The 20,477-nt window shown below is 44.3% G+C and overlaps 1 protein-coding gene across 1 annotated transcript; it reads right to left on the bottom strand.

The window, feature by feature from the left end:
- Nucleotides 1-404: 404 nt before the first annotated feature.
- LOC145413780 (sodium- and chloride-dependent glycine transporter 1-like) lies at nucleotides 405-13,236 on the bottom strand. The gene is made up of 14 exons (XM_080283435.1): nucleotides 13,107-13,236; nucleotides 12,017-12,136; nucleotides 11,106-11,237; nucleotides 10,254-10,408; nucleotides 9,963-10,036; nucleotides 8,239-8,371; nucleotides 7,392-7,526; nucleotides 6,960-7,188; nucleotides 6,290-6,402; nucleotides 5,267-5,395; nucleotides 5,043-5,142; nucleotides 4,374-4,474; nucleotides 3,274-3,444; nucleotides 405-587 (listed from the first exon to the last, which is right to left on the bottom strand). Exons 1-14 carry the CDS (start codon nucleotides 13,153-13,155, stop codon nucleotides 405-407), a joined length of 1,824 nt encoding a protein of 607 aa, XP_080139561.1. The 5' UTR covers nucleotides 13,156-13,236.
- Nucleotides 13,237-20,477: the final 7,241 nt, after the last annotated feature.

Below are 20,477 nucleotides of genomic sequence, written 5' to 3'. Positions count from 1 at the left end.
TGCAACATGTCCAAAAAATATTTACTAACCCAAATTTCCCCCTCAGATATATGTTATCAGTTAATAATGCTAGATTATGAAGTAATGTTGCATTCAGCCAATAATCACCAATCTCTCAAGTGCATCTTTGCCTCGATAAAAAAAACTGAGTTGAACAGGTGATACTATACTCCGCCCATATAGATTCATGAATGTCTTGAAGTGTAATATTCACTACATAGCGTACACTCTCAATGTTTTCTAAATGAAAGTGTTGGAGTTTAGCAAAATCGCAAAATAATAAACATAAATTGTTAGTTACCACAATGTCAAACACCAGCTTTGTTCTTCCTGCAGTTATCGGTCAGTGTTCAGCGATGCGGTTACGGGAACACCTGGGGAAGGGAGGACAAGACCCTCCTCCGTCAGACCCTGGGCCCCCACTGGCCTCTCATGTGAAATGACTGATTTTTAACGTGTGCACACAGTGCAGCAGTGGGCAACCCGAAATTAGGCGTGGTTCTACCTTGACCCTCCATTTGTGGAGACCTGGTGACACCACCGTCTGTGTTCCTCATAAAACATCTTGTGTCGTCTGGTAAGTTTGTCTGTTCAGACAAAGTACACATATGTAGTGGCTATGGTATGTTATATGAGGTGTAACATATTTGTCTGGTGTGTCATCTGCAAATTCATATGCCATTAAAACTGGCAGCATTTAAAGTACATAAAATCATCTACATTCCCTACAGTACACAAATTGTGAGCAAAATATATTCTGACTAATCCATTGCTATTTTTAAAGCTTTATCTTTACCCATAATATACCATACCATACAGTGTGCCTTTATCGTCCCTCTCGGATCTCACATGCATCAGGCTTACCGATATGAAGCCTTCAAGAAAACCTGAATTTATTAAGATTCCACTAGGGTTGCATAAAACACTGAAAAGGGCCTTTAATTTGAAATCTAACTGGTAAAATCGAAAGACAAACTTTAGTTCATTGAAGTGAGATCACTTCAGAGGACTGTGACAGTGTGTGGGTGACCTGACTCTGAACAGTTTTATGTGTTTTAACCTCACACTGACGTGAATAGGTCAGATGGAAGAATTTACACACAAATGGAAATCAGTAAGTATCTTCTCAATATCAACCTAGACGAGGACGTCCAAGTGAGCCTGGGGTTGTAACTGCTACGATTACTCCACAAAAACATTTCCATATACTTGCATAACACTCCTTTTTTATCACTTTAGTTGCCACCGTCTACAGAACTTCCTAAGAAAAGAGAAGAACCTCAACTAGGGCTCACCTGAGGCATATTAGGCTGATCAGTAATAGGGTCTGTGACTATATTCTTTTCGTCTTAACTTGGCCCAGATATTCATCCTTTTGCAGCTTATTTCACGTAGCTTAGTGGCAGAAAAAGATATTGCTAAGGCACCTCATTCTTTCCATTGAGCTTCTTCATGACTAGCATCATATCCTAGTGTTAATCTTTTGCAACAACTCAGCATTACATATGTAGAGATGGCAGTTTTAGGCCAAGGTAAATTCAAAAGAGTATAGTACCTCACACTAGCACGACCTCACACTTGGAAGAGGACGCCACACTCCCCTTCCTCCCCTTCCACCCCTTCCCCTTCTCCTGGTGGGAGAGGGGGTGGCAGGGTGGTAGGGAGAGGTCAGGGTGGAGGAGGCGGTGACGGAGTGGCTGCTGGCGACACAGGGACTGCCACTCCTCCTTGTGGGATTCCATTGCCGGGCCCCAAGAGTCAGTGGGGGTGATGCCTTTTTCCAGCCGCTGAGTAGGGGAGGTAACGGAGGGAGGGAAGATGTAGGAGAGGAGGGGGAGAAAGGCGTGGAGGAAGGTGAAGAGGAATAAAGAGGTAACAGGAACGATGTAGGAGAGGAGAAAGAAAAAAAAATGCAGGAGAGAGAGGGGGGGATGGATATCAATTTTTGCATTTTCTTCCTTGAGATAACATACATTAAAACAAGACACACTTATGATACTACACAGTTAATGTCACAGGTAACTTTTCTGTGTGTGTGTGTGTGTGTGTGTGTGTGTGTGTGTGTGTGTGTGTGTGTGTGTGTGTGTGTGTGTGTGTGTGTGTGTGTGTGTGTGTGTGTGTGTGTGTGTATTTTCATTCTAATAAGTACATTCCTATATGCAAAGTGCCACAAATATTTTACTTTTGAATAGTAGAAAATACCGTCATTACTGATTAAATTATAATTATTAATCATGAACTGTACGTTTGTGGAAATACAGAAGAACTAGTTTGTTCTTATAATTATGACCTGATCAGCATGAGACGTTTGAATGTTGGATCACTCCCGTATTAATAAGCGTTAGTAATTCAGATGACATAAATCATTTTTCAGTTTAGCAGGAATAAATGAAATAAAAATCGAACGAGTTTATCTACGAGTTAGGCAGAATGTTTCCTAGCAAGAATGTAAGAATACCTTTAATGTACATTACTCAGTGGGAGAGTTGTTGAATTCTACAGTGAATCGTTAACTAATACACATTCGGTGAAGAATCGCGACAAAAATTCGCCATAAAACGTTAAAGTTCTTATCATGCAACGAATTAATCCCTGCAACAAATTCTAGCCCAGATAAAGACAAACACCACAGTCTAAAATTTCTATAATATGAACACCATTTCATTACACAACCCGCCATAAAAAAAATTACACCATGTCAGGGTATGCGGGATATAGGCTACCATGAACTCTGTGTCTGTTAATATGAGCCGTCTCCTTAATACTTAACACTGTTCTTATCTAATAACCTTTACAAACCTAAGCCGGCTCATGTTGCCTGTCTCTCACGTAATGCATACCTCAATCACTGAAAATAAGAGAGTTCAGTTTTCATCCACATTTACCTCACATCCTTTACTCACATTCTTTTACTTTACATGGTCTCAAAGTAATAATTATCACATCTCTCACACATACTCGCTTTCCTCTGCGCAAATAAAAAAAAGAATAGGGGTATTAAATATTGCTTTCCTCTGTTGAAGATCGATAGCCCAACTGAACTATTCCATACACATTTACGGTTCTCTGTGATGTGGATTTGCCGAACTTAAAAAAACACTGCCTCTCTCTTGCCTTTTGATTCCAGTTAAAGTTACACACACACACACACACACACACACAGCCTCACCCTTCTTCACACAGACACAATCCCCTCCCACACACACGCTCACCCTAACCCCCCCTCCCACACACGACCCACTGCACCATCCGTGCTCCCACTCCGCCTCTCACCTTGCGGCAAGACCCCTTGGCCTTGCAGGTGAGGTAGTAGAGGGCGTAGAGGGGCACGGGCAGCATCGTAGCCAGTGCGACCGACCATCCAATCACTTGACTCCACCAGGGCAAAACCTCGCCTCGATAGGTGGCTGGGGCGTTGTTGACCAGGGTGTTGACGAAGAGAAACTGAGGAAACACAGAGGGGAAGTGCAGGGAAGTAGAGGGGAAGGGAAGCAAAGCAGGGAAAATGTAGGGAAGAAGAGGGGAAAGTAAGAAACACAGAGGGAAATTTTAGGGAAGGAAAAGGGAAAAGTAAGAAACATACTGGGGAAATGTAGGGAAGTAGAGGGGAAAGCAATCACATCACTACCATATTCTCCAACTAGTCTCATCATCAACATACTAACTCACTGATGGAAAGACAGGTAAGGACGTCAAAGGTAAATCAGTCAGATCAACTTCACACTAACTCAGCCTGGCGGAAAGAAATGGAAGGAAGTGAAAGGTAAAAAAAAAAATCGTATCACCATCCTATTAAATGAATCCGGCAATAAAATATGTAGAGGCTTAAAGAGGAAAATCATCATCATCATCATCATCATCATACTGAAGGGGTTAATGGTATGCAGTAAATGTTTGGGTATCACTCTGTCCTCCTCACCCCGTTGAAAATTTCTTAAAAAAAAATAAAAAAATAAAAAAAAAGACGGATGCAGCTCTTACTACTCATCCTTCAGCCCTTTCAATCAGCTACTTATTTTCAGATTTCATTCACGCTACCTCCAGACGATTTTTTAAGCAGATTTTTATAATGGAGAGCATAAATGATGTATATATATATCTAACCCCTCCAGTTCGAAATCTCTCTCTCTCTTAAGCTGAGTAAAATCGTCCGGGGCTAGCAAGAAAAAAGTAGAAACAGGCAGGGTGGTTTGTTTATATTGCGCACCTGTGTGTTGTGGCGACGGTTCAGTCTGCTGGTGTGGGAGGTGAAGATGTTTTGGCTTCATCGTGAAATTTACTAATCAATCATGCGGTCATCAGAAGCAAGAGAGAGAGAGAGAGAGAGTGTGTGTGTGTGTGTGTGTGTGTGTGTGTGTGTGTGTGCATCTCACCAGTAGCACAGTAGGCGTCACGATGAGCCAAGCACCGTACCACAAGTAACTGATCCTCTCGTTGTTCATCATCTGTAGGTCGCGCACCGTCCGCCCAGCCCCTGAGACACAGTTATACAATGAATAAAAAGTAGACACAGTGAATAGAAGGACAGGAGGAGGAGTGGATGGAGAGAATGAAGGAGAGAAGGGATAGCAGGCTGAGTGAATACAGGTTAAGAAGATTTGTGGATGGATGAAAAAGGAGAGAAGGGAAAAAAGAGATGAAGGTGGAGACAGAGAGAGAAGAGAGAAGAAATAGTGAAGGAAATGAAAGCTAAGAGAGAGAGAGAGAGTGGACAGAGTAGAAGGAGAGGGAAAATAATGATGGAGGAAAATATAAGAGAGGGAACAGTCATTATTTTCACCTTCACCATCATCTTCATCATCATTATATATATATCTTTCTCGCCTCTCTGACTTCTTCGAACCTGCCTCACCTCTACCTGCCTGACTCCCTGCCTGCCTCACTCTCTCCTTACGTACGCCCTGCCTCGTTTCCTACTTTACCCCCACCCTGCCTGCCTCATCCTCTTCTGCCTGACTCCCTACCTTACCCCAGCCCTACCTGCCTCACCTACGCCCTGCCTCCCTCCCTGTTGCCTCACTCCTGCCTGTCCCCTGCCTTACCGTAGATGAAGACGAAGACAGCCACTTCACATAGGCAGATGAGGATGAGGGTGTAGGTGGCGCTGTACCAGTCCATGAGGGAGAGCCAGTACATACCGCCCTGCAGAGAGAGAGAGAGAGATGAAGTGAGAGAGAGAGAGAGAGAGAGAGAGAGAGAGAGAGAGAGAGAGAGAGAGAGAGAGACAGACAGACAGACAGACAGACAGACAGAAATCACCACCCACCTTAGTACAATACAGAAGCGAGACCAAGATATCAACGAAGCAGACGGAGAAGGTGACCAGGCCCCTCCAGTGACGCAGGGATGGCACCTCGTCCAGCAGAGAGACGGTCAGGTTCTCGATGTGCGCGATCTGGGAGGCCAAAGGAATACGAAATGAGGAGTACAGAGGGCAGGGAATACAATATGAGTAGCAAAGAAGTCGGGGGAATACAATATGAAAGGTACAGAGGGCAGAGAATACAATATGATGGGTACAGAGGGCAGAGAAATAAAAATAAATGGTAGAGTGCCAAAGAATGCACCGTGAATAGCAAACAGTGCAGAGGAACACACACGGAACAGCAACAGAAACAGTCCTTCGATATGTGTGATCTGAAGGGCATAGGAATTCAATGTGAACGACAAAGAGGACAGAGGAAACCAGTGGGAACAGGAAAGCGTGAAGAGGAATTCAATGTGAACGACAAAGAGGAGTGAGGAATTCAACGTGAACGACAAAGAGGAGTGAGGAATTCAACGTGAACGGCAAAGAGGAGTGAGGAATGCAACGTGAACAGCAAAGAGAGCAAATGAACACGGTATGAATAGGAATGAGTGCAGAGGAATACAAGATGAAAAGCAAGCGACACACAGATCTTTATTATAAGGGTAGAGTGCAAAGGAAAACAATTATGAGCAACAAACAACGTACTGGACTTCAATGTGCGTTATCTGGAGTACCAAGGAACAAAAAACACACATCAAACAACACACTGGTCTTTTTCTAGATCATAATTGTAGGCTATCAATACAGTATCTATTTTAGGACGTAGGATTACCAGTATCATCCTAGAGGCGCCTATCATGGAGTCTACACAATGAGCCAAAAGTTCATTGACATCCACATTTGCTCCAGAAACGTGAGCTCTATTGAGGCCACCGACACCATCACCCAAAAGACTCTATCATTAGGTTTTTCTTATCAACATTTTTTTTTTTTTTTTTTTTTTTTTTTTTACCTCATTGTCACCAGCGAAGCACCTACCATGGAGTCGATGCCGAGGAAGAAGATCATGAGGAAGAAGAGGACGGACCATAAGGGTGAGAAGGGCATGAGGGAGAGGGCCTCGGGGTAGGTGATGAAGACGAGGGAGGGGCCTGGTGGGGAGAAGGAATGAGTGTGGCAAAGAGAAACGCTGCTGTTGTGTGTTGTGGGAAAGGGAAGATTAATTGTAGAGGAGGTATGGAAAATATCATAATGTCTGATGAGTGACGAATACCCCTCCTATTCCCTCCACCCTCCCCTCCTACTCCCTTCACTTCGTCTCCTCCTGAATCTCTATTCTCTTTCATCTCTGCCTCTTCCTGCTTTTATCCCTACTCCCTCTCTCATTCCTCCTAATCATTCTCTCATTCTATCTATTCCTTAACCTCCTTCCCTTCTTACGCTTGTTCCCCTCTCCTCTTTCCTTATCTCCTTCTGTACGCCTTCCTTCCATACCTCCCTCTCTTCCTTCCTACAGTCTTACCTTGCTTCTGAGTACATCCCATTCCTCTACCTCTCAATGTCCTCCTTACCTCGCTCCCTGCATGCCCATGTCTCTCTCCTCCTTCTTAATTTCCCATCTTTATCCTCTCTATCTCTTCCATACCTCCCTTCCTGCTTCCCTGTATCCCTCCCACATTTCACGTCCCTCCACCATCCACACACTCACCAGCAGCGGTCACCTTATCCACGGTCGTACTCATCCTGTGCGCCATGAACCCCAGGACGGAGAACACCACAAAGCCAGCCAGGATGGAGGTGAAGCAATTGAGGAGCGGCACCAGGACGGCGTTACGGAGGCAGCGATCACGGAACTTGTTGTAGGAACCCAGAGTCGTCAGGATACCCCAGCCAGGACCCAGGGAGTAAAAGATTTGCGATGCTGCTGCCGCCCACACCTGAGAAAAGGAAGATCCGAGAGAGAGGAATTTTGACTAGGTGGACTTAAAATACATATTCAGTACCGTGTGTGTGTGTGTGTGTGTGTGTGTGTGTGTGTGTGTGTGTGTGTGATTTACTAGACACTCATATGAAAAGAAAATGACATGAGTTTCTTGAGATATATAGACGAAACTGAGTATACGAATAAAAAAATATCTACCTTGAGTTCCTTGAGCTTGTTGAAGTCTGGCATTAGGTAGAAGTAGAGTCCGTCCCAGGCCCCGGGCAGGGTGATGCCGCGCAGCATAAGGGTGAACAACATCAGGAACGGGAAGGTGGCAGTGAACCACACCACCTGCAGGCACGCACGGGGTCAGGCATGGGTGGGGGTCAGGCGCAGGTAACGATCAGGCACAGGTAAGGGTCAGGCACAGGTAAGGGTCAGGCACAGGTAAGGATCAGGCACAGGTGAGGGTCAGGCACAGGTAAGGATCAGGCACAGGTGAGGGTCAGACACGGGTGGGGATAAGGAACAGACAACTATTAGACAGAAAAGGGCACAGAAAAGCAGGGACATACAAAGAAAGACAAGGGAGAGAGAGAGAGAGAGAGAGAGAGAGAGAGAAAGTACTCCACATGACCTTTTCTTATAAATCAAGGACGTGACATTCTCCAAAGGGCTAAACTTACGTAACACTCCCTTCTTTCTTCCGCGCTTCTTCTTACGTAGCACCCCCTCACTCGCATTCCTTTCTATAATCATCGTCTATTATTAGTGCTTTGGATTTTACGGCCATTCCTAACGCACTAACTCACTCTCTTTGTCCACTCTTGCTCACGTTTACGCTCTCTCGCTCACTCACTCCCCACTCTCTCTCTCTCTCTCTCTCTCTCTTTCTTTCTCTATTTTTTCTAACTTATTCTGGTGTTTCCTGTCTTATTCTCTTTATGTTTTGTCCTTGATCTACATAAAGCACTTTTCTAGGTATCACCCCCCTCTCTCCCTCTCAAATCGATTCCTGCGAGCACCCCAAACTTCCCCCTCTCTCTCTCTCTCTCTCTCTTACCTTGCCGAAGACGTTGATGCCCTTAAAGACGCACAGGAAGACGAACGCCCATGTGAAGAGGGACGCGCCCACCACAGGCCAGTTGAACCCTCCCAAGTCCGTCATGCTCTCCGTCAATGCCAGGACCTTGTTGCTGCGGCAGGGAGGTAGGCAGGGTCAGGCAGGGGTGGGGAGGCAGGGAGGTTGGCGGGTGAATGGGTGGATAGGCAGGGTGAGACAGGGATGGGGAAGTAAGATCAGGTATATGTAGGAAGAGCCAGGGGTGGGTAGGCATGGTGAGGCACAGATTGGTAGATTCAGGGATGGGTTGGCAGGGTGAGGCACGGGTAGACAGGAGCAGGGTTGAGTAGGCAGGGTGAGGCACGAGTTGGTAGAGGCAGGGGTGGGTAGGCAAGGTGAGGCACAAGTGGGAAGATGCAGGGATGGGAAGGCAGGGTGGGGCGCGGGTTGGTAAAGACAGGGTTAAGTAGGAAGAGTGAGGCACGGATGGAAAGAAGCAGGGGTGAGTAGGCAGGGTAAGGCACGAGTAGGTAGAGGCTGGGATGTAAACGGAGGAAACCAAATAGGCTAAGACCAAAGCAGACAAGAGTACAACAGGAGAAAAAAACGGGTTGGCAGAGCATGTGGAGGTGTAGGAGGACTACTGGGCCTTGGGATAGGTCAGTGCCCCCAAGCAATAGGCTCTGAAGCCTTTGCCCAGAGTCGGACACATAAAAAAAAAAAAAAAAAAAAAAAAAAAAAAAAAAAAAGGCGGGGTGAGGCACGGGTAGGCAGCGGCAGGGTTGGACATGCAAGGAGGACGGACAGGGTGGCAGAGTAAGGCAGAGACACTAGCGATTAGGGTATAGGCCCGATCTCGGTGAAAGTCAGAATTGGAAATATTCTGAGGCCAACCGTTCAATCATGAAGGTCCACCACAAAGTTCAGAAAACACTGTATCACTGGGAAAAGGTCCAGAGCGCTGACGAGGAGCCTACGTGTGGTGGCGCTGTGTAACCCGGGTGAAGCAGATGCGGTGTCCACTCGGGAGCCAAACATCCTATTTCTCTGCACATCACCATGGGAAAGACCCTGGTCCGACCCTGGGGAGGACCTGTCTACCACAAAGGGGCGCCGGATCCCTGCACGGCGTATATGCTGTGCTGTACTTGTAGGATGGACCCACAGAAGCAGTTATATCCTGTGGTCTGCGGGTCTGCTCAAACAGAGAGACCGCATTAGCAACACCAGCACCACCCACAACAACAACAACAACGATCTGTACTATGTTTTTCAGTGACAGACATAACGTAGGTGACAGTGAAAAGCAGAATGTCTAGAACGTGGCCCTATTAAATGTGCTGCTTTTCTTTCGACTTTTACCCGGGCCTATGCGATTTGCAGGTTTGCGTCAGAATACAGCATATCCGATTCCGATATCAATGTAACCAGACCTTGAGGCAGGTCAAGGAATGAGCATAGGCGATCAATCAGGTAAGAAGAAGCAGAACCATGAGGAGCCAGTCAGGGTAGGGTACTCGGAGGCAGGGGTAGAGAGAGACAGGGGAAGGTAGACGAGGTGGACATAAAAATGGTTAGGCAAAGGGAAGATGTCTAACACTATTGAATACTATATGATTGTGATGAAGTATTATGCATTTACTTAAACATTCATTTGTTTATATACCTCTTTTAATTACTATATATTCATTAATTAATTCATAAATGCATGCCTGGTGTCTTACTGGAAGAACTCGTCAGCAGGTGAGAGAGGGATGTCCGCCAGGGTCTCGTTGTCTGTCGTGTTCCGGTCGTCAACCTGCAGAGAAAAATCCATCTCTTAAGGTTGAATTCCTCTCCAGTCCTGTTGTCGTTGGTTTAGCGATTTATTTTGCATATTACGCTTTAATATTCTGTGGTATTCTATTCATATCTCAATTTTCCCCTCGCGCTCCTCCCTTTTCGCATTTTCTCTCCTTTTCTCTACGTTCTCTCACTTCTCTCCCCTCCCCTTCGCTCCACCCTCCATTACTTACCAAAGAGCACCTCGGGGAGTTCCATTCGTTGTGACATGACGCCCAGGGAAGCGATGTGGTGAAGGAGTAACCCAGGAACACGAGGGGGTAAGCGATGACCACGTTGTACACAGTCACGAACACTAAATTCAGCAGGAAGGTGGTCAGGCCAGCTCCTGTGGGGATGGAAAGCGGTTTGAGTGACTGACTGACTAACTGACCGATTGATTCACTATTGACTGACTGGCCGACTGATTGATTGATCGATTGATTGATTCACCACTGACTGACTGATGAAGGAGGTCGTGGCGAGAATCATGTCTGACTGAATAATTGAATGAAGTTGCTTTTCCTGGCAGTTTCATACACCACCAAGAATTTTTCAGACATGCAACCCTTCTGCTTTCACAAACAACCTCTATTCTCCACTGGGCTTCTCTGATAACACTCTTCTTTCAATAACCTGTCACGACACTCTAAAAACAGAGGAAAATTTTGAGAAGCGGCGTCTGTAGCGATAGGTCAAGGTGGATTAGCAGGCTCTTAGTACTTCCCTGAGAGTCCTTGGAATGATTACTGCTCCCACGGCTAAGATCCCCCTATGTTCTCTGCTGTTACGAGCGATATTCACTCAGACATGGAAGCATACATTCCTTTTCCTTACCCTCTGACTAATGCCAAACTGTCTTGGTTTAATCAAGCTTGATCATTACTGTCCACAAAAAGAATGGTTTCCAAAAGTACCAATGACACCTAGCGATGAGTCATTTGTACTTTTTTTGTTTCTCACACGTCCATTCATTTATTTACGAACACTTATTCCTGCACACACACACACACACACACACACACACAAATAGCCTCAGTACTAACCCTTGAGGACAGGACAAACATTGAAGAGTGTGATGCATGATGTGGATGAGAATTGTCCCAGCGCAGACTCCATGAGGTAGAGCGGCACCCCCACCAGCGCCAGCACCAGCAGGTAAGGTACTAAGAACGCACCTGTATGGAAGAGCAGGTAAATAAAGGTTCAGGTAGGGTACAACTGCGGACACTAACATTGATCCACTTCCTTTCTACACATAACGAGAGAGTGAGCGATGGCTTTTGAATCTCCAGGATGAAATACTTAGAGCCCAACAAACTCTTCATAGTGTTGCGTATCAGTTTCACATTTGTTCGATTAAACGGTGGACCGATATTATTGTTCTCGACTGCAGGTACGAACACTACCAAGCATACTGACATACGATATACGTAAGGAAAGGTACGACAGTGTGAGGACAGGGGTACATATTGATAAGTATAATAAGATTTGAGAGGTATAAATAGAAAGGAATATATGCAGAGAGGTATAATGTATATACTGAGCTGTGTCCTGACAGGTATTGTACAAAGGTATGGTGATGTGAGGTCAGGTATTGACAGGAGATTTACAGTACGACTACTAGCAACCTCTACCCAAAGCAAAAAAGATAAAATACAGAACTTCATTACGTAAGAAGAGATAATAGAGCTTCGGTAGATACGATGAGAGAGGAAGTACAGACTTTCAGCAGGTACACAGATAAACTGCAGAGCCTCAATAGGTGGAGAGATAAAATACAAAGTAACTATAGGGAGGAAGACAGAACACACAGCTTCAGTAAGTAGAAAGATAAAACACAGACCCTCAGCTGAAGCATGAAGATAAAAGGTAGAACTTCAATAGGGAGAAAGATAATAACACAAACAAAATAGGAGACTTCAGTAACTTCAGTGGCAGTACAAAGGTCCTTCACCTCCGCCGTTCATGAAGCAGAGGTACGGGAATCGCCACACGTTCGCCAGGCCTATAGCGAAGCCCGCCACGGAGAGGATGTAGTCCCACTTGTTCTGCCAATTACCACGCTCTCCCCCACCTGTATGAAGAGACAGACAGACAGACAGGCGGTAGGAAGGGGCGTTACACAATTACCATGACACCTGTGCTGGTTATTGAAGCTCGTGTGGTTGATCTGCACGTACGCTTCTGCTGACTGATACACAACTTTATCAATCAACGTCCATCTCTATATCTCCCTGGCACACTTAGGGGCACAGTTTCATTATAAGGCAGTTACGCAAGTTCATGGGCGAAGGAAGTGAACTCTACCTAGCTTTGTGGATTTGGAGAAGGTACTGACAGGGTGGACGGACAGCTGGGACCAATAGACTTGAGAAAAACAGCTACACACAGACGGGAATAACAAAACATCTATACTATCACTGCGATGATGAGAAAAGATAAAGAAGTTAATAAACGAATTAAAATATATAAATAAGGAAAAAATAAATGAAAATAAATAAATAAATAAACAAAGGAATAAATAAATAAATAAAGCAATAACCTGTGAATGACAGTAAATTTTAGATATCAATACAAGAATAAGATTATCGGATGGAATTTTTGTCGTGAAAATATCAGATTAAAATTTAACAGGAATGGTCAGTTTACACACCTGACTTGCAGCTCGAACTGAGACTCACTGTGATATCTTACGTTCGTCTTAATAGGGCTTAAAAAAAAAAAACAGTTTTCCAATTTTATCCGAGTTCATTCTCATGCTGAAGTTTGGGATATATACGAGCCATCCTCAAATGAGCATGTGGTTGTATCAATGAATTTTGACTTAAGACTGTATTTATTTATCTATCTTTATATATCATTTATATAGTTTTCAAATTCATTTATACTGTAATGCACTAAGCTGTTCTAGAGATAAGTCAGAGGAAATTTACGGGATTGACGGCTAAGCGGCAAATTTTGTAAATATAAAATAATGTATATTTAACTAGTGAAAATAACTATGAAGCGAGTGGTTAGGTAGAAGTTTGAGTCTGTAAACATACCTGAGTCTTGCGAGAGGCTCATTTTACTGGTGGCTGGCAGGAACTTCATCACCAGACCTTCGTCCTCCCCCTCACCCTCTCGCTTCTCATCCACTTCACCCGCACCCTCCTCTCGTCCATCCTGCGGAGGAGTCGGGATGCGTGGATTTGCACTCATGTATGTAACAAGATTAAGATTTACAAGCAATGAACATCAACAGGCGATAAGGTTTCAGCCAAATATATTCAAGGACGTTCCCGCTGCCTGATAAACAATGTGAGGTTAGGTCATGCAATGTTGTCATCATTTTCTGGGGCAAATAAGCTTAAGTCGTTTCTCTGTTGTCTCTGCCTTGTCTCCTGGTTTCTCCTCACCCTCTTTTGGTCTGCCACCTCGCTTATTTCCTTTCACTCTTGTCCTTTCCAAGCACTCATCCCGTTAGTCTCTGCTCTGTCTTCTTGCTTTGTCTTCCTCCTCTCTGTGTCTGCTTTAATGTTTATATTCATTCACTCTTCTTCCCTCTTATCCTTCTCTCTAGCCTCTGCCTCCATCTTGCAACATCTCCTCCCTTTTTACGTTTGCCTTTCACATATAAATTCTTTCACTTCCACCCTCCCCCACCCGTCCCCTACCCCCCAAAACACAACCCCCGTCCCTGACATTTCCCTCCCCCTCCAATCCATACACCCCTTAAATATTGCAGACGAAAATGTGGGTCGAGCGAGAGACCCCAGAGTGCACGACAACTTTACATTCTGACGCGTATACTAAGGGGATGGTGGCTGAGTGGTTAGAGGAGTGGCCTGCTGTATGGATGGACGCGAGTAAACCTGGAGGGGAGCAGGGAAGAATTTGATGATTTGAAGGATCGTTAAAATAGATCTTACTGATTTTCTATAAGACCCATCGATGTCACAAAAACACCTCCACACATACCGTTTCACCAGTCCTGGATGGTACAGTCCAAGCAGGTATTCAGTACAGACGGTAAGTATTAGTGCTGAAGTGGTGACGTGTGAAGCTGTGTAGGGGATCAACTGTCACGTCTATGCCCGGAGTCAGAGAAAAGGGTGATGATCGGCATCGTGATAGCATGTACAGAGAACAAAATCTTAAGTACAAATATTGGGTAAAAAAATAACTCTCGATGACAAGCACGTACCGTAGATGGAAGTAGTGTGTTGAAAGAATCTAAATGCAGGTCTTCTTCAGTACCCTTTCCTCCTTCCCTCGCCACACCTCCTAGACTTCCTCTTCCTCCCCCGCTGCCTCTTCCCCCTCCTTCTCTCCCTCTTCCTCCTCCTTCTCTCCCTCCTCCGTTACCTCTCCTTCCTCCATTCATTGCTCCTCTGAGGGACTGTTGATCTGGGCTTCCTGTTGCAGAGGTAAAAAATGAGAATGCTTTAATATTGCAACATCGCTTATGTAAAAAAAAGAAAGAATAAAAGCAAAGAAAAATGAAACTGCCTTACATACATACATACATAGATACTCCTACGTATCGACATACATATCAAAATACATGCATACATAAATACATCTATATATAATGCATACCTAGTTGTACGATGATGTGTATGCCTTAATGTATAGCAGTTGTATGACGTAGGAAGGCACAGTGTAGGTACTGGGTAGTCTGTTGTGGTTAGATATGAGTGTTTGTAGGGTCAGCAAAACGTGAGCAGCTCGTGAGCAGCTTAGGTTACTGCCCCTCTCTCCAAGGCTGTTGCAGAGGGATCTTCAAACTGCTGGCTATACACTAAGGCTTACACATTACACATACATACACATACAAAATTTGACACTTTGTAAGTAAAAGTAGTCTCTCTCTCTCTCTCTCTCTCTCTCTCTCTCTCTCTCTCTCTCTCTCTCTCTCTCTCTCTCTCTCTCTCTCACACACACACACACACACACACACACACACACACACACACCGCGGAACACTTGGCTCCACTCCCTCGAGGTCCACCCAGCACTTTCAGTCCTGTTTTATCTCAAGGTATAAAGTGTGAACCTCGACACTGGTAGGTTTGTGTGTGTGTGTGTGTGTGTGTGTGTGTGTGTGTGTGTGTGTGTGTGTGTGTGTGTGTGTGTGTGTGTATGTGTGTGTGTGTGTGTGTGTGTGTGTGTGTAGGGGGAGGATGTATTAATAAAACAGAAGTATGTCTAATCTAATGCAAAATATGGCATGATGGCATCAGCTTATTTTATATTACACTTATTTTTTACTTTATTTTGTCGCAGACTTCCTGCGATTTGTTTGTGGCGATTTGTTTGTGGCCACCCCGTACGGGATTGAGGTGTTTGGCAATAGATAGATAGATAGAATTCCCGCATTTCCATCTTAAACACTAGGCGGTAGCAGGAGACTAACAATGGAATATAGTACTAGTCACGAAGAATGAGAAATACATCCCCGGGTTGAACGGGTTAACTCACCTGTATTTAAGACTCGGCAGGTGCGTACATCCCTGCTACTGGAGGAGACGTCGTGGAGGATGTACTCGTCACACACGTCACAGGGGCTGCTGCAGTGGGGCTCAAACCGGGGGGCCTGCACGGGGGAGGTGACGGGGGCTGGGGGCGGGGCGGTGTTGTTGGCAAATTTCTTAACTCTGCCAGCGGGAGGAATTGCGTTAGTGGATCAATGTTGGAAGTCATTTTAAGTCTGCCATCGCGAGGAATGAGGTTCATGGGTCAGTGTTGGCAGAGATTTTAGGTCTGCCAACACGAGGGATGAGGTTGTTAAAGAGTAAGTGTTGGCAATCATCTTAGGTCTGCCAACAGGAGAAATGAGATTAATGGATCAGTGTTGGCAGTGTCCCTGGGTCTGCCAACACTAGTAATGCAGGTATCAGGCAACCCTCATTATGGGCTGTATTCTAAGGAGATTTCGTAGTACCTCTTCCCAAGTGATTTATTCTGATACGGCACATGCACCCGTCTTTATGCTGAACACGTTTAAAGAAATTATACACCGCCTCCAGTTTATCAATGTGTGTGTGTGTGTGTGTGTGTGTGTGTGTGTGTGTGTAGCTTATGTTGTTTATATTAACCATTTCTCTCGTAAAGTGCTTAAATGAATTGTGACATTAAATAGTGTCCGTCATATGTAATCATAGGTTTCTTGAATAATTCACCACAGTTAATTTCTTGCTTTTTACCTTTCTGTCCTCTATTTACTTTTCTCAGAATCCATACACCTTCATTCCGCCAACTCAGTGCCACGCCCACCCTCCAGCCATTCTAAATACTGTATATTTCCACACACACACACACACACACACACACACACACACACACACACACACATTAAATATTTTCCGACTGCCCTCTCCCCTTCCCCTCTCCCACTCAACAATGGTATGCACACACACACACACACACACACACACACACACACACACACACACAGACACACACACACACACACACAGAAAGAGAGAGAGAGAGAGAGAGAGAGAGAGAGAGGAGGGGGAAGGGGGGTGGAAATCACACCTTTTATTATCCATGCATATGGAAATGATGTTTCTTGACCAATGTTTTCGACAGTGGTGATGTGTCGTGTTTCTTTTTTCTCTCTGAAAAATTAGATTAAAACTTAAAGGTCATATTCTGGCATGATTAACGAGCTGCAAACTTCAAGGTGGTGATAGGGTAACAAGGTGACGTGAAGTTGGACTTTCGGAATGTGTGGATTTATGTGTTACCAGGCGGCGTAACTACAAACAGTACCGGCCTCTACGCACTGGAAGCATAAAGAGCACTGCCAACACTGTAGTTTGTCAGCTGTTGCCAGTTCGTAAGTTACCAATCTCACATAGGATAATACATGAATACAAGCAGACAGAAACAACTTATAATTAGAGTATAATATAATATGCATTTCTTTTCATCCTTAAGATTTTGTCCTGGCCAAACAAACACAGTGGAAGGACAATTTCTGGTGCCTGGGTGGTTCACGATACTATAATGCAGCACAAACAAGGACGTGTTTGCGACACGCAATTATTGATCCAGCAAAGGTTTACACGGGTTGAGTATAGATAAAACACAGACTGCACATATTCATAGTTCTCTTCACTTATTTGTTTTGAAAACAAATTAAGATTTATACATAAATCTACGAAAACCACACATTTGCCACAGGCATTATATTGCCGTTGGTGGCACTCCACCTGGTTGGGATGGCAACTAGCTACCAAGGATCTGTATACAATATTGGTCTAGTGAAGTCTGATATAAAGTTTTATTATTCAGAGTATTGATTACATTGAAATCATCTAGAAATCCATTCAAGTACAGTCATTTGACAATCATGCCGGTACCGATAAACACTGAAATAGAACAAAGGCGATCTGAGTTAGGAAAGAATCCGGTGGGTGAAACTAATTATAAAAGAATATCGTGCTTAGTCATTGCTGGGGTTCGAGATTAAAAAGCATCATAATGGAAAAATTATAACATCATCATACTAGGCAAATTATATCTTTTTATACTGCATTATTATTATGAGAGGTTCTGTAGAGAATAACATACATAAATCACATTCACAGCCACTAATGTTTCAGTTTTAGTAATGAGATAACGCTTAAGCAAGAGTAGCATATCTGGTCAGGTAGATCCATCAGCCGCAGGCAAGCAATTCCCCCCACAGGGATGGCCTGTGCAGTGAACATAATTATGTCCCCTCACGGTGGGAAGGCGCGGGCAAGAGCGTGTAGGTTTGACTCTCGGCTGGACGCCGCATTTGCTCAACACCCAGTTAACTTGGAAACCTTAGAAACTCCGTCTTTGTTTGACCAAAGAGCGCGTGCGAGCACGGGCGTGTGTGTGTGTGATAGCAATATGGGGCACACAGCAAAAGAACAAGATAAGGACAGATGCTCCCTGGTGCTGGGGCACGGGGAATGAGGGCTATAGAAGGCAAAACACTGCTGGCAAGGGACTGTAGGCGATTTTTTGTTCGTATTTGTATAAGCAGGTTCAGAAATCGAGGATGAATTTCAAAATATCTCAACTTCCCCATATACTTATACAGTAAGTGCAAACGGGGAGAACTGACAGATCATCTTTATATGTAGATATCAGTTATCGGCAAATTGTTTGTCAGTCTGTGGGCAAGATTATCTGGGGACAATTACAATAACAACAACAACAACAATAATAATAACAACAATAACAACAATAATAATAATAATAATAACAACAACAACAACAACAATAATAATAATAATAATAATAATAATAAATGAAGAACGAAAAAAATCACACTCATCATCAGGCCCCTGGAATCCTCCTCATGGGCATCACCATTTGCACACATTTTGGGAATATTTTTCTTTATGTATGCATGACACAAAAATAAATAAATAAATAAATAATAGTCAAAAATGGTAGGTGGGGGCGCTCACCATCCACTCACTCGATGTAGTGCTGCTCTCGGGTGTCTGCCCTTTCCTCTCCTCCATCCTTCTTTCCTTCCATCCTCTTCTGTCCTACTTTCCTTCATTCTTTCCTTGTTCTTCTGCCTCCGGGTGACTTTACACTCCCTCTTTTGTCTTTCTTTCCTTCATTCTTACCTCTTCCTTCTGCCTGTGGGTGACTTTACACTGAGTGACAAGCCAAATGGTTTCCTGTACACCAGGAAACTATTTACTATGCTGGGTGGTAACCATATAACCAAATTATGGCGCCTGGTGGTTTACGGCGCTCCAGTCGGATTGAGCCGGTGAAGGTTTATATCCAAGGGATGGTTGGGGTTTATTGCTCACGTAATGCCACTCAGGGATGAGTGAGGCTGGTCACTCTCATCTTAAATGTCAGGACCAACTTGCCTAGCCCCGGGCTCCTACGCTCCTCATGGGGCAATGTAGGATTGGATGATGAATGAATGAATGAATGAACATCTCCAATGATATGAACCGGGCACTCTTTTACATTCAAGGCCTCGGAATCCTTCGAAGGAGTCAAACTACCTGTAGCCTTCATAATTTGGGATTTTTTTTTAATGCACTCTGGGGGGAAAAAAAGACTAAAAATAAACGTTTAAAGTGACGTACAGAGAACTTACTGAACGGTAGCGCTGGAGGAAATGTGGAAAGTAGCGGAGATGAGGGAAGTAGCAGAGTAAGATGTAGTTCCAGAGCCGGGACGGAGCGCAGTGGCCGCAGTGCAAGGAAGTAGGGTAGAGCGAGTACTGTCCCTCCTCCCGTCCATGTCCCCTTGTCCCACCACCAGAGAGGAAAATACCCAAACCCTTCCACCAATCACATCCCACCTGGGGGAGGTTGCGGGCTGCTCAATTTACAACGCATTTATCAAATCATAGCCACCAATCCTGCCGCTTTATGTTCTCAGTCGAGTGTGCCCAGTTAACTGTGTTCTTCGCAATTGCACTAAAATGATCAGAACACAGAACATATTGGTGCCTGAGACCGAGATTAACTGCAAGACTTTCATCGACATCAATAACAGTTGTATTGATCAATGCTTTGCGACCTTTAGCTGGTTTTCTTCCTCACTATACGCTGCGTTCTCTTCCATCGGGAACACTTGCACGCAGTCCCGCTCCTCCCTTGAAACATTACGCTCTCCCTCCGATGGCGTTCCACAGATCACAGTTTTTCTCCTCTTTATGTGTACTTCAGTATAGAAATAATAAATACTACTACTACTACTACTACTACTAATAATAATAATAATGATGATGATGATGATGATAAGAGCGTTCATAGTGTGCAAGAATATATATACTGTATCTAGGCTATGTACCATCAGTTAGTGAAGTTTTAGTTTTCCTCGAACCTTGAAACAATATACTGAACAGGGTAATTCACCAAAGCGTACATTAAACTGGAGGAAGACCTCCTTGGATCATTCTAAACAACAATGTTTCTATGGTAAAATGTCCAGTTCTGCATAATTTACCTGTTACAATACATTTAAGAAGTTGTATCAATAAGGGTGAAAACTGAAGTGAAACCCGAGTAGGTTTTTGTGATAATTTATCACACTTGTCTTATGTACAGCAGTACAGCGTGATACAGACGAACTACACAACTGCAGTGTGACACGGACCGTGCACGACCGAATGAGATAAAGGCAGTTATGGTGGGGATAAGGTGGGAGAGGGGAGGTATGGAGATGGGGTGGGGAAGGGAAGGTAATGTGGACTGGCTGGTGTGCACCACACAACAGCGCATCCCAGGCCAGACCCATATCTCTATCTACTGTGTAGGAGGATACGTCGCACTACAGTTAAATCTTTGGATTATGAATTTTGCATAATTAGCTGTTGCTTACATGTTACGTCTGTACTGAAAAAAACATAACGTAATTTGGTAGAGACTAACATCATAACGTCTTAACTGTATCTAACACTATCTGTT

The sequence above is a fragment of the Coenobita brevimanus genome, chromosome 97, assembly GCF_032717465.1.
Source record: "Coenobita brevimanus isolate Jiangsu-jjx chromosome 97, ASM3271746v2, whole genome shotgun sequence".
Taxonomy (NCBI): Eukaryota; Metazoa; Arthropoda; class Malacostraca; order Decapoda; family Coenobitidae; genus Coenobita; species Coenobita brevimanus.
The sequence above is the reverse complement of the archived record's forward strand: the minus strand, read 5'-3'. Positions and strand labels throughout refer to the sequence as shown.

Coding starts and splice junctions, on each gene's coding strand:
- LOC145413780 (XM_080283435.1), bottom strand. CDS start 13,155: ATGAAGTTCCTGCCAGCCACCAGTAAAATGAGCCTCTCGCAAGACTCA. Junction 8,372..9,962: donor CCTGCTGACGAGTTCTTCCA/GTAAGACACCAG, acceptor TCCCTGCCGCAG/CAACAAGGTCCTGGCATTGA. Junction 6,403..6,959: donor GGATAAGGTGACCGCTGCTG/GTGAGTGTGTGG, acceptor TCTCCCCACCAG/GCCCCTCCCTCGTCTTCATC.